Raw genomic sequence first — 19,459 nt, forward strand, 5'->3', positions numbered from 1 at the left:
GGATAAAAACCATACAATTATCTCATTAGATGCAGCAAAAGTTTTTGACAAAATTCAATACTGATTTATGATAAAAACTCTCCAGAAAGTGGGCACAGAGGGAACTTACCTCAACATAATAAAGGCCATATATGACAAACCCATAGCCAACATTGTTCTCAATGGTGAAAAACTGAAACCATTTCCACTAAGATCAGGAACAAGACAAGGTTGCCCACTCTCACCACTATTATTCAACACAGTTTTGGAAGTTTTAGCCACAGCAATCAGAAACGAAAATGAAATAAAAGGAATCCAAATCGGAAAAGAAGAAGTAAAACTGTCACTGTTTGTAGACGACATGATACTATACATAAAGAATCCTAAAGATGCTACCAGAAAACTGTTAGAGCTAATCAATGAATTTGGTAAAGTAGCAGGATACAAAATTAATGCACAGAAATCTCTTGCATTCCTATACACTAATGATGAATCATCTGAAAGAGAAATTAAGGAAACACTCACGTTTATCATTGCAACAAAAAGAATAAAATACCTCGGAATAAACCTACCTAAGGAGACAAAAGACCTGTATGCAAAAAACTATAAGACACGGATGACAGAAATTAAATATGAAACAAACAGATGGAGAGATATACCATGTTCTTGGATTGGAAGAATCAATATTGTGAAAATGACTATACTACCCAAAGCAATCTACAGATTCCATGCAATCCCTATCAAATTACCAATGGCATTTTTCACAGAACTAGAACAAAATATTTTGCAATTTGTATGGAGACACAAAAGACCCCGAATAGCCAAAGCAATCTTGAGAAAGAAAAATGGAGCTGAAGGAAACAGGCTCCTGGACTTCAGACTATACTACAAAGCTACAGTAACCAAGACAGTATGGTACTGGCACAAAAACAGAAATATAGATCAATGGAACAGGATAGAAAGCCCAGAGATAAACCCATGCACATATGGTCACCTTATCCTTGATAAAGGAGGCAAGAGTATACAATGGAGAAAAGACAGCCTCTTCAATAAGTGGTGCTGGGAAAACTGGACAGCTACATGTAAAAGAATGAAATTAGAACACTCCCTAACACCGTACACAAAAATAAACTCAAAATGGATTAAAGACCTAAATGTAAGACCAGACACTATAAAACTCTCGAAGGAAAACACAGGCAGAACACTCTATGACATAAATCACAGCAAGATCCTTTTCGACCCACCTCCTAGAGGAACAGAAATAAAAACAAAAATAAACAAATGGGACCTAATGAAACTTCAAAGCTTTTGCACAGCAAAGGAAACCATAAACAAGACAAAAAGACAACCTGCAGAATGGGAGAAAATATTCGCAAATGAAGCAACTGACAAAGGATTAATCTCCCAAATATACAAGCAGCTCATGCAGTTCAATATCAAAAATACAAACAACCCAATCCAAAAATAGGCAGAAGACCTAAATAGACATTTCTCCAAAGAAGATATACAGATTGCCAACAAACACATGAAAGGATGCTCAACATCACTAATAATTAGAGAAATGCAAATCAAAACTACAATGAGGTATCATCTCACACCAGTCAGAATGGCCATCATCAAAAAATCTACAAACAATAAATGCTGGAGAGGGTGTGCAGAAAAGGGAACCCTCTTGCACTGTTGGTGGGAATGTAAATTGATACCACCACTATGGAGAACAGTATGGAGGTTCCTTAAAAAACTAAAAATAGAACCACCATACGATCCAGTAATCCCACTATGGGGCATATCCCCTGAGAAAACCATAATTCAAAAAGAGTCATGTACCACAATGTTCACTGTAGCACTATTTACAATAGCCAGGACATGGAAGTAACCTAAGTGTCCATCGAGAGATGAATGGATAAAGAAGACGTGGTACATATATACAATGGGATATCACTCAGTCATAAAAAGAAATGAAATTGAGTTATTTGTCGTGAGGTGGATGGACCTAGAGTCTGACATACAGAGTGAAGTAAGTCAGAAAGAGAAAAACATATACCGTATGCTAACACATATATACGGAATCTAAAAAAAGAAAATGGTTCTGTAGAACCTAGGGGCAGGACAGGAATAAAGACACAAACGTAGAGAATGGACCTGAGGACACGGGAAGGGGGAAGGGTAAGCTGGGAAGAAGTGAGAGAGTGGCATTGATATATATACACTACCAAATGTAAAATAGATAGCTAGTGGGAAGCAGCCGCATGGCACAGGGAGATCAGCTTGGTGCTTTGTGGCCACCTAGAGGGGTGGAATAGGGAGGGTGGGAGGGAGACGCAAGAGGGAGGGGATATGGGGATATATGTATAGGTACAGCTGATTCACTTCGTTATACAGCAGAAACTAATACAACAATGTAACGCAATTATACTCCAATAAAGATGTTAAAAATAATAATAATAATTGTGGGGAAAAAAAACAACTGAGGTCTAAAAAACCTAGTTTAGGGACTTCCCTGGCAGTCCAGTGGTTAAGACTCTGAGGTTCCACTGCAGGGGGCAAGGGTTCGATCCCTAGTCTGGGAAATAAGGTCCCACATGCCACATGGCACGGCCAAAAATTTTTTTTTAATTTTAAAAATAAAAAATAAAGCCCCTAGTTTATGTGTTATTGTTAGCATTCCTTGTCATTTTTATACTGGTCTCAACATCAACGATCAGGAAAGGATGAGGTTATTAATGACTTGCTTACCATGGAAACTTCCTTGATGAGGTGGGGTGGGCCATATCCAAGATATTTTTTTACTCAAATTTAAAAAGAAAAGAAGAACTGAGAGCTCATACTTAACAAAAAGGTATTACATGCTACTGATCACTTATAATTGGGAGTGATCTGTAGCACTTAATACATTTTTGTTAAACGTGAGCAGCTACCGGTTAATTTTGCTTTACTTATATTTTCATATGCAAGATGAATTTACTTTGATAAATTCTATTTACTCTAAACAGTGGACAGATGCTATGATTTTACTCTTTTTATTTATTACAATTATTTTTAAAGATGTCTAAACACTATCAATTTATATGAGTCAAAGAGAAAGGTGAAAATAAATATTATTTCTAAGACTAAAGGTAAGTGGTTATAACTGATAACAAGAATATGAATTTTACCTGTCATTGTCTGGTCATATACCAGATATCCTTCTAGGGTCAATATATTTATTTTTGCAGATCTGTCACAAATTGTTATTTTTTTGAAGAGGCCAAACACAGTGGCAGCTCCAGCCCCGAAGCAGATGTGCCTGATAACAGCATCTGAAAGAGAATACCATTGTGGTTACACTTGACTACACAGTGAGCTAATAGTGCTTGAGGCACTTCCTGCAGGGTGCATCCTCCTGGAACGCTGGTGTCTTTTCACCATAACTAACCAAATGTGGAGTGAATTAAAGGGGCTAGTTTGGGTAAAAGCACCATAGTGCTCGTTCTTGGTGATCTCTAACAAGGAAAGTGGTATCATCACAAATAGTATACTCTGGATTTGACAAACTTTCATAGGAACTAATTGATTCGTCTCTGAACGGACTTTGTTCTAAGCTGGATTTCACGTTAAACATGTCTTAATTAAAATACATCTCTAGGGTTCCAATCCTTTGGAAATATTGCTCACAAGTAAGGTGAAGGTTTTATTTGATTTTTGCAGAAGGAGAGGCAGGAAACAAAAGTTTTGTATATTAAGTGAAATAGCAATATTGGAAATTGAGTTTGGGTATGAATATCTTATAATTTGCATCTCTAGTTGTTCAAACGATGCATCCATCAGAAAATGGTGAGAATTTCCTTTTGATTTCTGGGCCTTGTCTATAGAAATTACATTTTAAAATGAACACTAAAACAGTGTATTATATTCGTAATTTCCTATGGAAGCTAATTGAATTTCATTATACCAACGAAAAAACGGATAATTATAACCTATTTATGCCTTCCCAGAGTTACAGCTGTATAAGCCCTAGTAGAATTAGTGATTAAGTATCATGATAAATGACTCTAAATTTGATCTGTATGTCCGTGGCAGTAAACAATGCAATACTTAAATCATCATTCTTCTTGACGAAGAGTACTGGCTCTGGAATCGGATGCTTGGGTTCCAGTCCTGGCTCTCTAGTTTACTAACTGTGGCTCTAGGGCAGGTCTCTTAACTTCTCCTAGACTTTCTTTAATTGTACAACGGCCATAGCAATAATAATGCCTCTGTTAGGGGGCTTTTGTCAGAATTTATTGACATGACCCTTGTAGTGGTTAGCACAGTGCCTGGCACATTGTAAGTGGCTGCTGTTATTACATGTATGTTAGATGTGCCTTGTAGCCTCTCTTGGGTATGTGCCCTGTTTCCTCAACTTGATTGCAAGCTTTGAGAAGACAGATACCAGGGACTTAACTGGTGGTGCAGTGATTAAGAATCCGCGTGTCAAGGCAGGGGACACGGGTTCGAGCCTTGGTCGGGGAAGATCCCACATGCCGCGGAGCAACTAAGAAGTAGCCCCGTTTGCCGCAACTAGAGAAAGCCCACGCGCAGCAACCAAGACCCAACGCAGCCAAGAATAAAAATAAATAAATTAATTTTAAAAAAGAAAAAGAGAAGACAGAAACCAGCTCATATAGTTTTCTAGTCTCTTCATAGCCCAGCACAATGTCTTATAAATTACTTTACATAGGTCAGCTATGAGATTTAAAACTGAAGGGCAATTTGGGGCTAGATTATAAAGGACCTTGACTATCAGTTTCCCTAGACCTTCCCTGGAGCTCTCTCTCACTCTAGTATAACCCCTACGTCCCCTTCAAGCTGGGTCAATGGAAATTCATGGCTGCTGCCTACCCTAATCAACAGCAGCCAATCCAATCAAGCATTCAGACAATTTACCAAAGGCCTGAGGCTGTATGTACAGTAGTGCAAAAGAGATTCCAGGTTGAGCTAAGTGATTATCTGCACGCATTTAGGAGCTGTTTCTGAGTTTTAAAGGCATTTCTGGTTAACTGGGAAGTGTGTAATTTCTTGATCTCACCTAAATTAAATCGTGCAGAATATAATTTATGCCCTCCTTATTTAGCTCTTCTCATGTTTTAGTGATGAGCTAGTTAGCCTTTTCCATATTGAAGAACTTACTGTCACTGAACAATTCATCTGCAATAAGCTCAAAGGTCACTCACGGTCAATGTACTAATGGATGAGTTTTAAACATGCTTTCTGAGTTTTACTTCTTAGTCTTTTAAATTAACAATTTGATTTGAGCTGTTCGAAAAAAGAATTAAGTTTAATACTAGTACATATTGACTCTAACCTACTTTTAGTGAAGTAAACGCTGAGTACAGTAGCAAGGTTCAGCAAGGCTGGGTTTCCTACCAATTGATTGGTGTGAGAGCTGCATTTTAACCTGATATAATCCATAGGTTGGATGCAGGCTTTGAGAATTTTAAATATTTTCACTATCACACAAAATATTTGGGAAGTTTGTACAAGGCCGTTCAGCTCTGCTCATTGTTCCCAGTGATCTGCCAACATTTCCTCATCTGCACCCAGCTCTGCAGCTCCCTCTTTGATACTTCTACTTCCATTTTATCATAATTTAGAAAAATAAAATTCGAATTGTTTTTTACTTCTATTTTGTCAGTGTACACCTGCAGGCGCACACGAATTTGATTATAGCTGTACGGTGTTGTGAAGAAGCTTGCAAATGGATTCCGAAACGACAGGCAGTGTAAATTATAAAAGTAACAAAACAAACGTAGGTTAAAGCACTGTCAGCAATAAATACAAATGGCTTTTTTGGGGGGAGGAAATAGCTTTGGAAAGAAGAGAGAATAGGCTGGGGGAGGGAAAAAATCCACACCATTAGGAAGGGAAGAGCCACACTTAGGGACGCATCTGAGGGACAAGGACATTAGAAACACTTAAGTGACTCTTGATCCTAGGCAATCCTCCAAGGGTTAGAGTCACAGAGGGCAGTTAGGTTGCGTGAGATCTGCCAGTTCCTCTTCTGACACTGGACCTTTATTTCCCAAGGCCCACTCGTTCAGCCTTGTTGATCAGGGAACTTGCGCCCGGGACTGTACAGGAACTGGGTTTGCAAAGATGAAAAGAGCACAGTTCCTGTCTCCAAGCGCTTCTAGTCTTGAAAAAAGAACATCCTAATAGGTGGGTATAAAGGGCCCTGTTGCAAAAAGAGAGCAGTAACTAGAAGCTCGCGGAGGCCTCAGGGCTCCACAGAAGAAACGAGCTGTGTGTGCTCCAAAGGACAAACACTTTTGATAGGCTTTCATATCTTTCAAGAATAAATGATGTGAAAAAAAAAAAAAAAAAAAGAATAAATGATGTGAAATAAATAGATCGCCTAGAAAGGAACGGGTTGGCATGAAGGATGAAACTTTATGTGGAAGGTTTAAAACACATTTAATGGGAGCTGGGACTTGACACAAGTCCCCCGTAATTGTCAGGAAAGAAGGGTCCAGAAGACCCATGAGTGCTAACCGATCAAACGAGCGTCTTCTTCACACTTGCACCTCAGGAAATGTTGAGTGTTCTGGAATATCTACTTAGGGGCGGGGAGAGAGTCCATCCACTTGTATCAGATTTTGCACACAACATAGGGAGAAAGCTACTTTCACGATTCTAATCCCTTTTCTCCCCTCACCGCCTGTAGTTTCAGGGCTGCGAGATGTCTCTGCAGGGATTTTCTCTTTTGAAAATAAGTAATAAAAGCATTTAAATTAACGGGAGGGCGGTTAACACCGCAGTCCTGGACCCACTATACGCCTCCTCGTCCGCCGGGGTTCACTCCGCGCCTCACCTCCAGTTGGCCCAACAGTGCTAATGGCCGTCGGGTAGCAACGGCTCCAGGTCCGCGCGCGGTGGGCGTTGAGCGGTCAGGACTAGCAAACCAGCTGAGAGTTCGGAAGGCGCAGGGAGAGGGGCGAGGCCGGACCCTGGGCGGCTTTTGACGAACAGCCCTTGCAGCCAATTGGAAGCCTGGTCGACTTTTCCCTCTGCCAATAGGGAGCGAGGCCCGGGCTTGGGGGGGGCGCTTCCCGCGGGCTGCGGCTGGATTCGATCCTGCACGGCGGCCGCGAAGATGGGGGTGGAGGCTCGGCCTGGGCGGCGAGGAGTGGATTAGGGGAGGAGGGAAGACCGGAAGCCACGGTCGCGTCCCCATCCTTAGATTTGCTCCCCGGGACTGGGAGCGGAGACGGAGGAGGAGGGAGAGGCTGAATGTTGGCTCCGTGATAAAGGGGAGCGGCCGCTCCGGAGCCTCCTCCCGGGGCGCCCTCCTCATCCCGCGCACTCTCCGCACCCACCCGGCTTCTGGGCGCGCGGCCCACGCGGACAGCCGGGCCGCGCAGACCTTCGCTAAAGAGGCGCTGCCCGCGACGGGGACTGGCCGGCGGCGTCCGAGGCCCGCGCCCCGCCGCCACCCCCACCCGCTAGCCGGCCGGTGCCTCCGGCCGCCGCCATGTCCTCTTCCTCATCCTCCCCCAGGGAGACGTACGAGGAGGATCGGGAGTACGAGAGCCAGGCCAAGCGCCTCAAGACCGAGGAGGGGGAGATCGACTACTCGGCCGAGGAAGGCGAGAACCGCCGGGAAGCGACGCCCCGGGGCGGGGGCGATAGCGGCGGCGGTGGCGGCGGCCGGAGCTTTTCACAGCCGGTAACAAAGCGCGGCGCCCCGACAGCCGTGCCTGGCGGCTCCCCGGGAAGCAGGGCCCAGCGGCAGGGACTCGGCCTCGGGGCCTCCCGCCCGCCTCGTTTTCCCTTTTCGCTGCGCTGACCGGGTCGGGAAGCGCCGGCTCCTTCTCTTTGGGGCTTCTATTCTTCGCCCTACCTGTTTCCAGCATCCCGATCGCGAATCCGGTCCCGGCCTGGCCGCAGGCCCCGCATTGAGTCCACTGCCGGCCCGAACTTGGGGAGGGTCGCGGGGCGGGGGCGGCGGGGAGGCGTTGCTTCCGCTCCGGGGGGCTCTGGTGCACGATTAGCCCTTTGTTAGTTTTCACTCCTCGGGCGGCTGGCCGGCGTCTGACGACCCGCTCCCTTCAGCCCCCTGCCCGGAGCATCCGCGCGCTGGTCACGATCACAGGATGGTGGCGTTGGTTCCGCCCAGGGCTCTCTTCGCCTGGGTCCTGAGGAGAGCCGCCGCTAAGTGACAAATTATGCTCTGCGGCTCACCGCCCAGTTCCCTTGAAGGTTTAATTTAAAAATTTTTACTCTTGGCAGGCCTGGCTTGCATGCTTTGCTCCCCAGTTTCCTGATGATTGCTCAGTATAGTGTTTAGCTCTTCGGTTAAAAATAAAATGCGTTGGCAGGTGTTCGCACACGCCTACTTACAAGGAAAACGAAATCTTAAAATCACCTCAGTTCTTCATGGGCAGTGTGTTCTCAATTCGTTCCACAAAAAGAACTGAACTCAGGACTGCATCAAACACACGTTCCTGGATTCTTGTTTCTCTCATCAAAAAGCTTAGATGGAGGCAGAAGGAATGTGAAAATCGTTTTATCCACAGCAAGTGGCAACTCAGTTTCAGCTGGATGGAAACTAAGGAAACAAAGCAAAGGAAACGTTTTTGCCCTTTTTGGTGCGCTTAAGCTGTCTTAATGACTGGGATGTTCCTTAAACATTTAACACGTTCTAATTGTGATTTATTTTCTTAAAGCAAACTTAACCCGAAATTTACGAAATAGTGCACGTATATTCTAATATTAGATTAAAATGTTTTTCAGCTTTAATACGAGGCAAATTAGAAGTCTTTTAGCTCTTGTTTGCATTTTAATGTAAAAAATTCTGGTCAGTAATCCCCGGTGTTAGAGTTTACAAATACGATAATGTTGCAACACATTTTAAAAAGGAGCTGCTTCTTCCTCTAAATAAAATAGTTTATTTTTTTAAGTGAAATTTTATTTTTATTTATAATACTTGTTTTTTTGGCTGCACTGCTCGGCATGCGAGATCTTATTTCCCTGACCAGGGATCGAATCCGTGCCGCCCCCCCCTGCAGTGGAAGCACAGAGTCCTAACCACTGGACCCAGGGAATGCCCAAAATAGTTTTCTTACGGCTAGATATTGCTTTCGACTTCTGTACCTGAATATTTGGAATATTCAAAATGTAACTTGAAAGTGTGAATAAAGAAAGTGCATTTTTTCTTAGGAAGTTTCAGTTCAAAGCTAACTCCATTGTGGAAATTGAAAACACAGAATACTGGACTATTATAACTGATATTTAGATGCATTGGATCAGTGTATTTCTTTTGCCAAGAATCTTGCTCGAGTTTTTGTGCAGTAGCATGAAATGTCTTCCATTAAGTGTCTTGGAAAGATACTTTAACCAGTTTACAAAAGTTTTTTTTTTTTTTTTTAATTATTAGCACCTTTAATTAATTATTTATTTATTTTTTGGCTATGTTGGGTCTTCGTTTCTGTGCGAGGGCTTCCTCTAGTTGCGGCAAGCGGGGGCCACTCACTATCGCGGCCACTCTTGTTGCGGAGCATGGGCTCCAGACGCGCAGGCTCAGTAGTTGTGGCTCACGGGCGTAGTTGCTCCGCGGCATGTGGGATCCTGCCAGACCAGGGCTCGAACCCGTGTCCCCTGCGTTAGCAGGCAGATTCTCAACCACTGCGCCACCAGGGAAGCCCCCAAAAGTTGTTTTTGAAAACATTAAATGTTAAGCCAATAGTATTATTTTGGATGTTGGGAAGAAAATAATGTATAATTAATACATCCCAAGTGAATTGTATCTAGCAGTGGAAATAGCACTGGACAGGTCTTGGGGAGAGTCAAGAGTCTTAGCTAGCATACAATCTGTGTGACCTTGGGAAAGTCAGTTAACTACTGTTCTGAGTTCTCTTACAATGTAAAATGTAAAAGTTGAACTTCACGTTTTCCATACCTGAAGTTGTAGTTCAGTGATTAATGTAATGCAGCTTTTAAATTACCCAGGCAGGAACTAATGTATGCAGATTGAGTTATAAATTCAAGTTTTGTTTATCTTATTGCTGTTGTTTCTTAGAAGAGGGTGAATTGCCTTTATTTAACAGTAGAACCAATATTGTACTGTGAAATCTAATGAAGGATTATTTTTCCTGTTTTTAAACATTTTTCTTCATGTAATTTTGGGTACTATTTTGAAATCATTGCAGCTATGGAAACCTGTACATAATAAAATTTTACTAGGACAGGAATGCCCTGAATAGAAGTTTACTGTCTAGTGCGTCATCATCGAGAAATATGGTAATTCATCTAACGGAAAAGGGTTTGACTCAACTTCAGCCCAGCCCCGTTGTACAAAGTGTTTAAGTAAATGCAGATCAGGTACAATGGTAGGTAATCCTTTCAATGCTAGTTGGAAGTTTGTAAAAGTGTACAGTAAGACTTCAATGAATTACATTGTTTGGCTTTTCATTTTCCTTGAGTTATTTAATAATAACTAGATTTAAAGAGGAATGTGAGTATTTAAGAAAAACTTTCTACAAATGCTCCTGATTTAAAGATGAATTGATCATTGTGAATGATGTTTTAAGGTATAAAGAGAAATGAGTTTGTAGTTTGGATATTAGAAGTAAGACACTCTTCAAATTTGTGTCTTCTGGTACTAACTTTGAAGAGCAAAAACTCCCAGAGTGTTTCAAATTCTTTGGGCTGCATTTTGAACAAAGCTTAATTATGGAGGTTCATGCTATGTATTGTACAATTACTTTACTCTTGTGGAGTAAATTGTGTTCTTAAATTTAACAGGCATGATCTTCAAGGTCATATTAATAGTAAATTTCTGTATCTGCTAACTTTTAAGAAAGCAGCTTGACTTCTGAATATTAGCACTTCACTTGGCAAAACCGATTTAGGAACTGAATTGGGAGTTTACTTACAAAAAAAGCCTGCTTTTATAGAGATTGGTATCAATAAAAATTTATGGAGTACTAATGCATTTTAGAGACTTTTAAGTTTTTCTTTTACTCTATTCTGCTAATGACTAAACAGGCAAATCAAAGATTGTTAAAGTGATTGCTGATGAGGTGAAAATTTAAGTTTCTCAACTTTTAATAAATAGACTTGTAAGATGGCAAAATGCCAAGATAAAAAATACGGATCCTAGGATTTCCAAACAAAGGAATATGCATTATATAGAGAACCTAGTTTGAACTTAAGATACACTGTTAAACTTTAATGATCTGAATTACAGAGATGATAGGACTATTATGATGGCTTATTGGGATGAATATAGAATGGGAGATGGGATGAAGTCACTTTGTTAGCTTAGGTCCCACAGGAAAACTTTAGAGACTGTGACAGTGAGCATAGTAACTACACTCTGGTGTGCACCTCAGAGGTAAGTGCCAGAGCCTTGAGGCTTCTGTAACGGTAATGTCCTGTGTCTTATTTAGCTAAGCTGCTGCAGTAGAGTGAGAATTTTAGGCTTAGTTTTGGGAAGTAAATGAAAAGTAGTAGGTTTTACTGTCTTTTGATTTTAACAAGTGACAATTTCTTCATGTTAGTACATATAGTGAAAAGTGCTGTTAATAGAGCCATAAGCCCAACCAGAGCAGGTGTCTTGGCTCTGCTACCAACATGCTTTGTGACTTAACCTCTTTGGAACTCAACTTGCTACCTATCACATGAGATGGTTGGATTAGATGATCACTGTGATCTCTTAGCTCATTAAAAAAATAATACTTGAGCCCTGTCGTGTGCTAGGTGCTGTTCTTGGTGATGGGATAAAAAAAAAAAAAAAAAAAAAATTCCATATCTAAAAATCTGTGATCCTACATCATTTAGTGCTTTATTTTCCCTCTGTGAAATTGAATACAACTTTCAAAGCTTGCAGTTGCAGCCACAGCACCAACTCAGATGAGCTTAAACAAAACAAAAAGGGGGCAGGGGTAGGGAATTTATTGGCCCGAATAACTATGAATGCCAAGTTGTGGCATTAGTTTTAGGCATGGCAGGATCTTAGGTTTTAGATGATGTCATAGGGACTAGATTCTATCTCTTTCCATGTTTCAGCTCTATTTCCTCTATGTAGTGATAAAGCTAGGCTTACGTTTTTATAGCTAGCAAATAAAGAACAGTCTCTCCCTCAGAGTCCATAGCTATCCCCTCTGATCAGCCATTTTTTATATCTCCCTACCCCCAACTAGTCACTGGACTACCTCTGAAGTTGGGGAGTTACGACTGTGTGACTGAGAATACTAGTGGAATAATATGGGGTTGAGGAGTTTTTGTTTGTTCATTTGCTTGTTTTTATGTTCAGCCAGATGAAGGGGGAAGGAGTTTTGGGCAGGCAAAACCAAAGGATTTCTACCACATGAGCAAAAAAAATAAAGATTACTTTTTAAGAAGTTATTTGAATCAAAGTTATTTTTAATCTTTGTTATGCGATCAAATGTTCCTTAAAACTTTGGATAGGGAAATTAAAGGGTTTCCTGTGTTTTGGATCTGCTCTATTAAGAAAAAGATCAAGCAAAGAGATGTGATTGTTTAATTTTAAGAAAAACTGGGACTTCCCTGGTGGTCCAGTGGGTAAGACTCCGCGCTTCCAGTGCAGTGGGCCTGGGTTTGATCCCTGGTCCGGGAACTAGATCCCACATGCATGCTGCAACTCAGAGTTCGCATGCCACAACTAAGACCCGGTACAGCCTGAATAAATAAATAAATATTAAAACAAAACAAAAAAAAGAAAAACCATGTACTACTTAACTCTAAGTATAATGTGAGTTAAAAACTATTTGCAGCTGTCCCTTAAAACTAGTTTGTCCTTGATCTATGTGAAGTATCTGTGATGTATCCAAAGTAAAAGGGGGGATAATCTTAAATATCTGGAAATCTGTACTCATTTCTTGGTAGTACTCTGATAAATTCTAATGTATCCAGAAAATGATTACCAGAATAGAGAAGGCACTCAAGATCATATCATAAGAGGAATGACAGAAGACTCTGGGGGATATTTAGCCTGAAGGGTAAACTTAAGTGTGATTTAAGAAATCATTTCAAATTATAGGAAGGTTATGTAGTAGAAGGAAATGAAGATAAGGATAGGAGGTGGCAATTAATGTTTACCGAACCCTGTTAATAACAACATCTAGCACTGTGCTAGACATTTTATATTTGTCCTATTTGTTGTAATTTTAAGTGATGAAGATTTTGTTTTATTTTTTAATTATTTTTTATTTTATTTTTTTATTTTTGGCTGCATTGGGGCTTCATTGCTGTGTGCGGGCTTTCTCTGGTTGCGGCGAGCAGGGGCTACTCTTCATTGCAGTGCGTGGGCTTCTCACTGCGGTGGCTTCTCTCGTTGTGGAGCACGGGCTCTAGGCGCACTGGCTTAGTAGTCGTGGCACGCGGGCTCAGTAGTTGTGGCTCGCGTGCTCTAGAGCGCAGGCTCAGTAGTTGTGGCGCATGGGCTTAGTTGCTCTGCGGTGTGTGGGATCTTCCCACATCAGGGCTTGAACCTGTGTTTCCTGCATTGGCAGGCGGATTCTTAACCACTGCGCCACCAGAGCAGCCCTGTTTTATTTTTTTAAAAGTGAAACTGAGGTTCAGAAAGGTTAAGTAAGTAGCGTAGTGTAAGATCACAGAGCCAGTAAATGTCCAAAGATTCAAACGCTGGTCTGACTTCAAAGGCCATTTTGTATAGGAAGTTACAGGGAGACAGATTTGGATGCATATTATGAAGAACTTTCTAAAAATATAGTAGATTGTCTCACAAGGTAGTGTGTTTTCCTGTCATTGGAGGTGATTAAGGAGAGGCTGATAATCACTTGCAGTGGGTCTGTGCACGTTTGGTTTTGGGGGATGAATTACTGAATTTGAGGTTGGTTTTTTTTAATCCTATATTTATAGGAGGGCAATAAAGGCTGTTCAATGGCTGTTGAGCACGTGTTATGCGTGGAGATGTTGGGAAAACAAAAAGCCTGAGGACATTGTGCATTGCCTTTGTGAGTTTACAGTTTTACTATATTGAGAGTTTTAATGGTCCCTTCTCATTCCTCTCATATGGAAGCTTCATTTCTATTCTATTCTATTCTGAGCTTCCCTTCTCTTTAGTTAAGTCTGGTTTTCAGTCTGCAGTCGTCAAAATTAGCACTCAAGATTGATGTTATTGGAGTTTGTCTTTGAGGTAGCCTTTGAAGAGGGGCTGGGGGTTTGTAACTGGTCTGTAGCTTGCAGTGAGGACCAAATAATGTCTTCATTATAGTTGACCCAGTTTACCTAAAGAAGGGATTGAGTAATTAAAAAAGAAAAAAGTATACGGAAATTGCAGGTATGCCTCCATTTGCTGGGTACTTATTTGGAATATTGTTTCTCATCTGATAAATAATAGATATAAATAGACCAGGAGAGAGCCTAGATAAGTAAAACATTTGAAATGAAAAGAATTTGAGCTTCTCGGACTTCCCTGGTGACACAGTGGTTAAGAATCCGCCTGCCAATTCAGGGGACACGGGTTCAAGCCCTGGTCCGGGAAGATCCCACATGCCGCGGAGCAACTAAGCCCGTGCGCCACAGCTACTGAGCCTGCGCTCTAGAGCCCGCAAGCCACAACTACTGAGCCCGCATGCCACAACTACTGAAGCCTGTGCCCCTAGAGCCTGTGCTCCGCAACAAGAGAAGCCACCGCAATGAGAAGCCTGCGCACCGCAACGAAGAGTAGCCCCTGCTCAACACAACTAGAGAAACCCTGCGTGCAGCAATGAAGACCCAACGCAGCCAAAAATAAATAAATAAATAAATTTATAAAATTAAAAAAAAAAAAAGAATTTGAGCTTCTATATGAGAAAGGATTAAAAAAAACTCCTTAAGCTTTAGAAGACATGGTCAAAGTATTAATATATGGATGGAGTAAACAATACTGACTTATTCACCAATTTAAGATTCAGATGCAGAGTATGATGCTTAAAGGAGGTAATTTTAGGGTAGTAAAAGAAGCTCTGGAGATGATTTCAGATTTTTTATCACCACTATATAGTATAGGTAGAGATAAAATGTTGATTTAAGAGATATGTTAGGGGCTTCCCTGGTGGCACAGTGGTCAAGAATCCGCCTGCCAATGCCAGAGACACAGGTTCGAGCCCTGGCCCGGGAAGATCCCACATGCCGCGGAGCAATTAAGCCCGTGTGCCACAACTACTGAGCCTGCGCTCTAGAGCCCACAAGCCACAACTACTGAGCCCGCATGCCACAACTACTGAAGCCCGCGCGCCACAACTACTGAAGCCCGCGCGCCTAGAGCCTGTGCTCCGCAACAAGAGAAGCCACCACAATGAGAAGCCCACGCACTGCAATGAAGAGTAGCCCCCGCTCGCCGCAACTAGAGAAAGCCCACGTGCAGCAACGAAGACCCAACACAGCCAAAAATAAATAAATAAATAAATTTATATTAAAAAAAAAAGAATCCGCCTGCCAATGCAGGGGACACGGGTTCGAGCCCTGGTCCAGGAAGATCCCACATGCCATGGAGCAACTAAGCCCGTGCGCCACACCTACGGAGCCTGTGCTCTAGAGCCTATGAGCCACAACTACTGAGCCCATGTGCCACAACTACTGAAGCCCGTGCACCTAGAGCCCGTGCTCGGCAACAAGAGAAGCCACCGCAATGAGAAGCCCGCGCACCACAATGAAGAGTAGACCCTGCTCGCCTGCACGCAGCAGCGAAGACCCAACGCAGCCAAAAATAAATGTAAATAAAATAAATAAATTTATTGTGATGAATTAGGAGATTGGGATTGACATATATACAGTAATATGTGTAAAATGGTTAATAAGAACCTGCTGTAAAAAAAATAAATAAAATAAAATTAAAAATAAATAAATAAATAAATTTGTAAAAAAAGAAACATGTTAGTATTTGGGGGGAAAAAGAGGGGTGGTGAAAATATAGTTTGAAAAGGTACCTTTAATATATCAGTTTTATATTTGGAAACAACACTAGGGTTTTTTTATTTTTTAAATAAACTACAGAAAGAATGAGAATTTTAAGTTCAAGAAAAGGGGACATAATTTAGAGATAGAGAAATATCAAGGTAGATAAACTCATGAAAGGCAGAGTCATTGAGTGCGAATAAGGGAAATACAGAGGGTATGGGATATATTCTCAGCCTTGAGGTTGAGATAATCATATCTTCCCCTAAGTACCATATTGATTGCATTTAACATCTTTAAGCTTTTAAAGAATAACTTAAATCTTGATCTGTTTCATTTAAGAAATATAATTAAGTAGTAATATGTTAAAATCAGATCTTTTGAGAGATTTTAAAAATTGATCCTATAATCCTTTTCTTTGTAAGAAGACCAGTTTGAAAAGTACTCATTTTTTAGCACTGTATTCAAGATAGTGGTTATCTGTGTTGGGAAGGGAGGTAGGAAGAAGAGATGTGTTCAACTCCCTCTTCCTAGTGTTTTATTTATTAAACTGGGTGGTGAGTTAATGAATATTTTTATATTCTTCATACCTTTTCGTAGGTCTTAAATATATTATACAATAATTTCCCAATTTTTTATATTATGTAAAATATTTAATTACATATGCCCTTCACCTAGATTCAGCAGTTTTTAACATTTTGCCATTTGGGATTTTATCTCTATATGTGTATATATTTATATACATACTTTTTTTCTCTATACTATTTGAAAGTAAGTTGCAGGTATCATGACAGTTCATCCCTAAATAACACAGTTTTCCTAAGAATAAGGATATTCTTTTCATATAGCCATTGCCATCATAATGGTACCTAAGACAATCAAAAACATCTTACAGAAAAACCCAAACGAACTTTTTGGCTAACCCAATCATATCCTGTTTATGATTCAATTTCTCCAATTTTCCCTAAGATGTTTTTTATAGCAGTTTTTATCAATTATAAAATGAAAGCTCACATACTGCATTTGGTTGTTGACTGTCTTTACTCTCAGTCTGAAATCTTCCACTGTTTTTTACTTTTTGAGGCGCCCAGGCCAATACAGTTTTCTTTTGCATTTTTACCTTTCCTAGCTCATTTCTAAGGACCAAAGGATATGACTGTCTTATTTCTTGTAGTTTATTATTGTCTAATTATTTTTAGAGTAAAACTTATTATTTATACTTTAAATGTTTTCTCTAAATTAGGTTTTTAGGTATTAGAGCTTTCTTCCTGCTTTATTGTCATCCAGTAATTAAGAGCTTAATGATGATAATGTACCTTTGGTTGTTGAGTTTCACTGAGGCAGTCGCATTTGTTAAAGTTGCTAACAGGCTGCTAATAACGTGTTGGTATACATAGGGTACAATCAGAATGATTCATTTCAGACTTAGTGGCATGTAATGAATATCTGTTTAACCATAGAATAGACTCAGCATAAACAATTCAAATAAAATTCCAAGGACTGAATTAGTATTTGCAAAGGATTTAATTTATTTGCTGGATTTGACAAGAGTGTAAGAATAGTCTCATGGTTACTTTATATACTTAAATTAGTTCTTTTTTTAAAATTTGACATTTTTTTATTGGCATGGCACAAGACTGTTACAGTATTTTCTAACAGTCTTTATGATAATAAAGCAAAGTTGGTGAGTCTTTAAAAATAGCCATAAAGGGATTTAATGTTCTTAAAATGATTCTTAAGTTTTAATGGTAAAACATTTGTGTTTTTAGATTAGGAGGAAAAACCCTTTTTTCCTGTTTATAGGAGAAAAAACCCTTTCCTTTAATAGATTTTTTTGGTATATGTGTGAATTGTACATGGAATTCATTTCTTTCCTTTTAGAAATTACTTTTTAATTGCAATATAGTTGATGTATAATATGTTAGCTTCAGGTGTACTGCATAGTGATTTGACTTTGCATACATTATGAAATGATCACCATGATAAGTCTAGTAACCATCAGTCCCATACAGAGTTATTATATTATTGACCATATTCCTTATGCTGTATATTACATCCCATGGCTTATTTATTTTGTAACTGGAGGTTTGTACCTCTTAATCCCCTTCACCTGTTTCACATCCCTCCCCCTCAACCACCCATTTGTTCTCTGTATCTGTGAGTTTGTTTTGGTTTTGTTTTGCTTGTTGGTTTATTTTGTTTTTTAGATTCTGCATAATACCCTTTAGATCCATCCATGTTGTCACAAACGGCAAGATTTCATCTTTTATGGAGGTCATTTCTGAAGTGATGCAAGAGAGGTGCCCAGTGGCTAGTTGTAAATACAGATCTTTGTCTTAATAGAACTTGAATAAGTAAATGAGAGCTATTTTCATTTTCAAGCTAATTTTCCTACATAGTCCCTTTTAAAATAAAGTTTAAGACCATATGTTTTAAGACTTCTTGCTGGGCATACTCAAAGATACACAATACTTCACAGAAGCCCAGGAAGGTTTGTGTTTTTTTTTTCTTTTTTTTTGGGCTGTGCCACACGGCTTGTGGGATCTTAGTTCCCCAATCAGGGATTGAACCCGGGCCCTGGCAGTGAAAGCACCAAGTCCTAACCACTGGACTGCCAGGGAATTTCCCAAGGCTTGTATTTTTGAGTACTCCTTGTTCATCAGCAAAGATGGTACCTTGTATAAATTTAAGTTGTCAGGTGTACTGAGTAACTTCAAATTATTGTGGGACTAGGTAACCAATTAAATAAGGACAAAATATGATATTAATCTATATTCCAGGAAAAATAAATTATATAATCTTTATATTAAAGAAGAAATTTTAATTGGGACTTTTTGTTCATTTGGTCTACTTGAGATTTTGATTTTTATGGAAGTGAAATTATGAATATAAAGTATGTTTACAATTGTAGCATGCTCTGTGTATCTGCTGACGTTTTTTCTGAGATTTCCTTGAAGTTGAAATAAGTTATTTTTTTATTGAAGTATAGTTGATGTACAATATTATATAAGTTGAAGTTGAAATGAGTTATTAAATAACTTATCTGTAGTTCTTATTGAGAGAGAATGCTCCCTTTTAAGAAATCAGAATTTTCATGCCAAACATTTAATTAGTGATTTTACTCTCGGGTCCTTTCGCTAACTTGTGAATTGCAATTTGGTTTGGGATTTTTTTTTTTTTTTAATGTTTGCTTTTTAATGCAGAGATGGGTTTACTAAAAGATGCAATTTATTTAGACTTCTAAACTTTTTAACTAGAAATTATTTTATCTTGCTAGGAGGCAGGTGGAAGTCATCATAAAGTTTCTGTTTCACCCGTTGTCCATGTTCGAGGACTCTGTGAATCTGTGGTTGAAGCAGACCTTGTGGAGGCTCTGGAAAAATTTGGGACAATATGGTAAGGCCAATAAGGACTTCATACAGATTGTGAAAACAGTATGGTAGAACAAACTTTGCTTGCTTGCTATAAGCCTTGATGTTTAACCATAGTATATATTGTTTACCTATGACTGTATATCTTTGAAGCCTTCTGAGGCTTTCTGGGATTATGCATGGATGAATTTTTGTGGATCCATGATCCCCTCTCACTCCTCAACCAG

The 19,459-nt window shown here is 40.0% G+C and overlaps 2 protein-coding genes across 5 annotated transcripts in view; one reads left to right on the forward strand and one right to left on the reverse strand.

Annotated features, from left to right (window-relative positions):
• The window catches only part of GALM (galactose mutarotase), a 99,375-nt gene extending 91,150 nt beyond the window's left edge, over positions 1-8,225 (reverse strand). Inside the window, exons 1-2 of one of the 2 annotated variants that reach the window (XM_059943567.1) lie at positions 7,838-8,225; positions 3,135-3,278 (exon numbers count right to left, since the gene is read on the reverse strand). In XM_059943567.1, coding sequence (XP_059799550.1) covers positions 3,135-3,278; positions 7,838-7,850 — 157 coding nt within the window. In that variant the 5' untranslated portion in view covers positions 7,851-8,225. The remainder of the gene's footprint in view (positions 1-3,134; positions 3,279-7,837) is intronic. The other variant, XM_059943568.1, reaches the window with a different exon arrangement.
• HNRNPLL (heterogeneous nuclear ribonucleoprotein L like) overlaps positions 7,090-19,459 on the forward strand; it is a 37,161-nt gene continuing 24,791 nt past the window's right edge. Inside the window, exons 1-3 of one of the 3 annotated variants that reach the window (XM_059943565.1) lie at positions 7,580-7,663; positions 18,069-18,178; positions 19,139-19,257. Coding sequence is in view for 2 of the 3 variants with exons in the window: in XM_059943564.1 (XP_059799547.1) it covers positions 7,469-7,663; positions 19,139-19,257 (314 nt within the window). In the remaining variant the exon portion in view is untranslated. Of the gene's footprint in view, positions 7,664-18,068; positions 18,179-19,138; positions 19,258-19,459 lie in introns of all 3 variants that reach the window. The other 2 variants (XM_059943564.1, XM_059943563.1) reach the window with 2 other exon arrangements.

This window comes from Balaenoptera ricei, chromosome 13 (assembly GCF_028023285.1).
Source record: "Balaenoptera ricei isolate mBalRic1 chromosome 13, mBalRic1.hap2, whole genome shotgun sequence".
Classification (NCBI taxonomy): domain Eukaryota; kingdom Metazoa; phylum Chordata; class Mammalia; order Artiodactyla; family Balaenopteridae; genus Balaenoptera; species Balaenoptera ricei.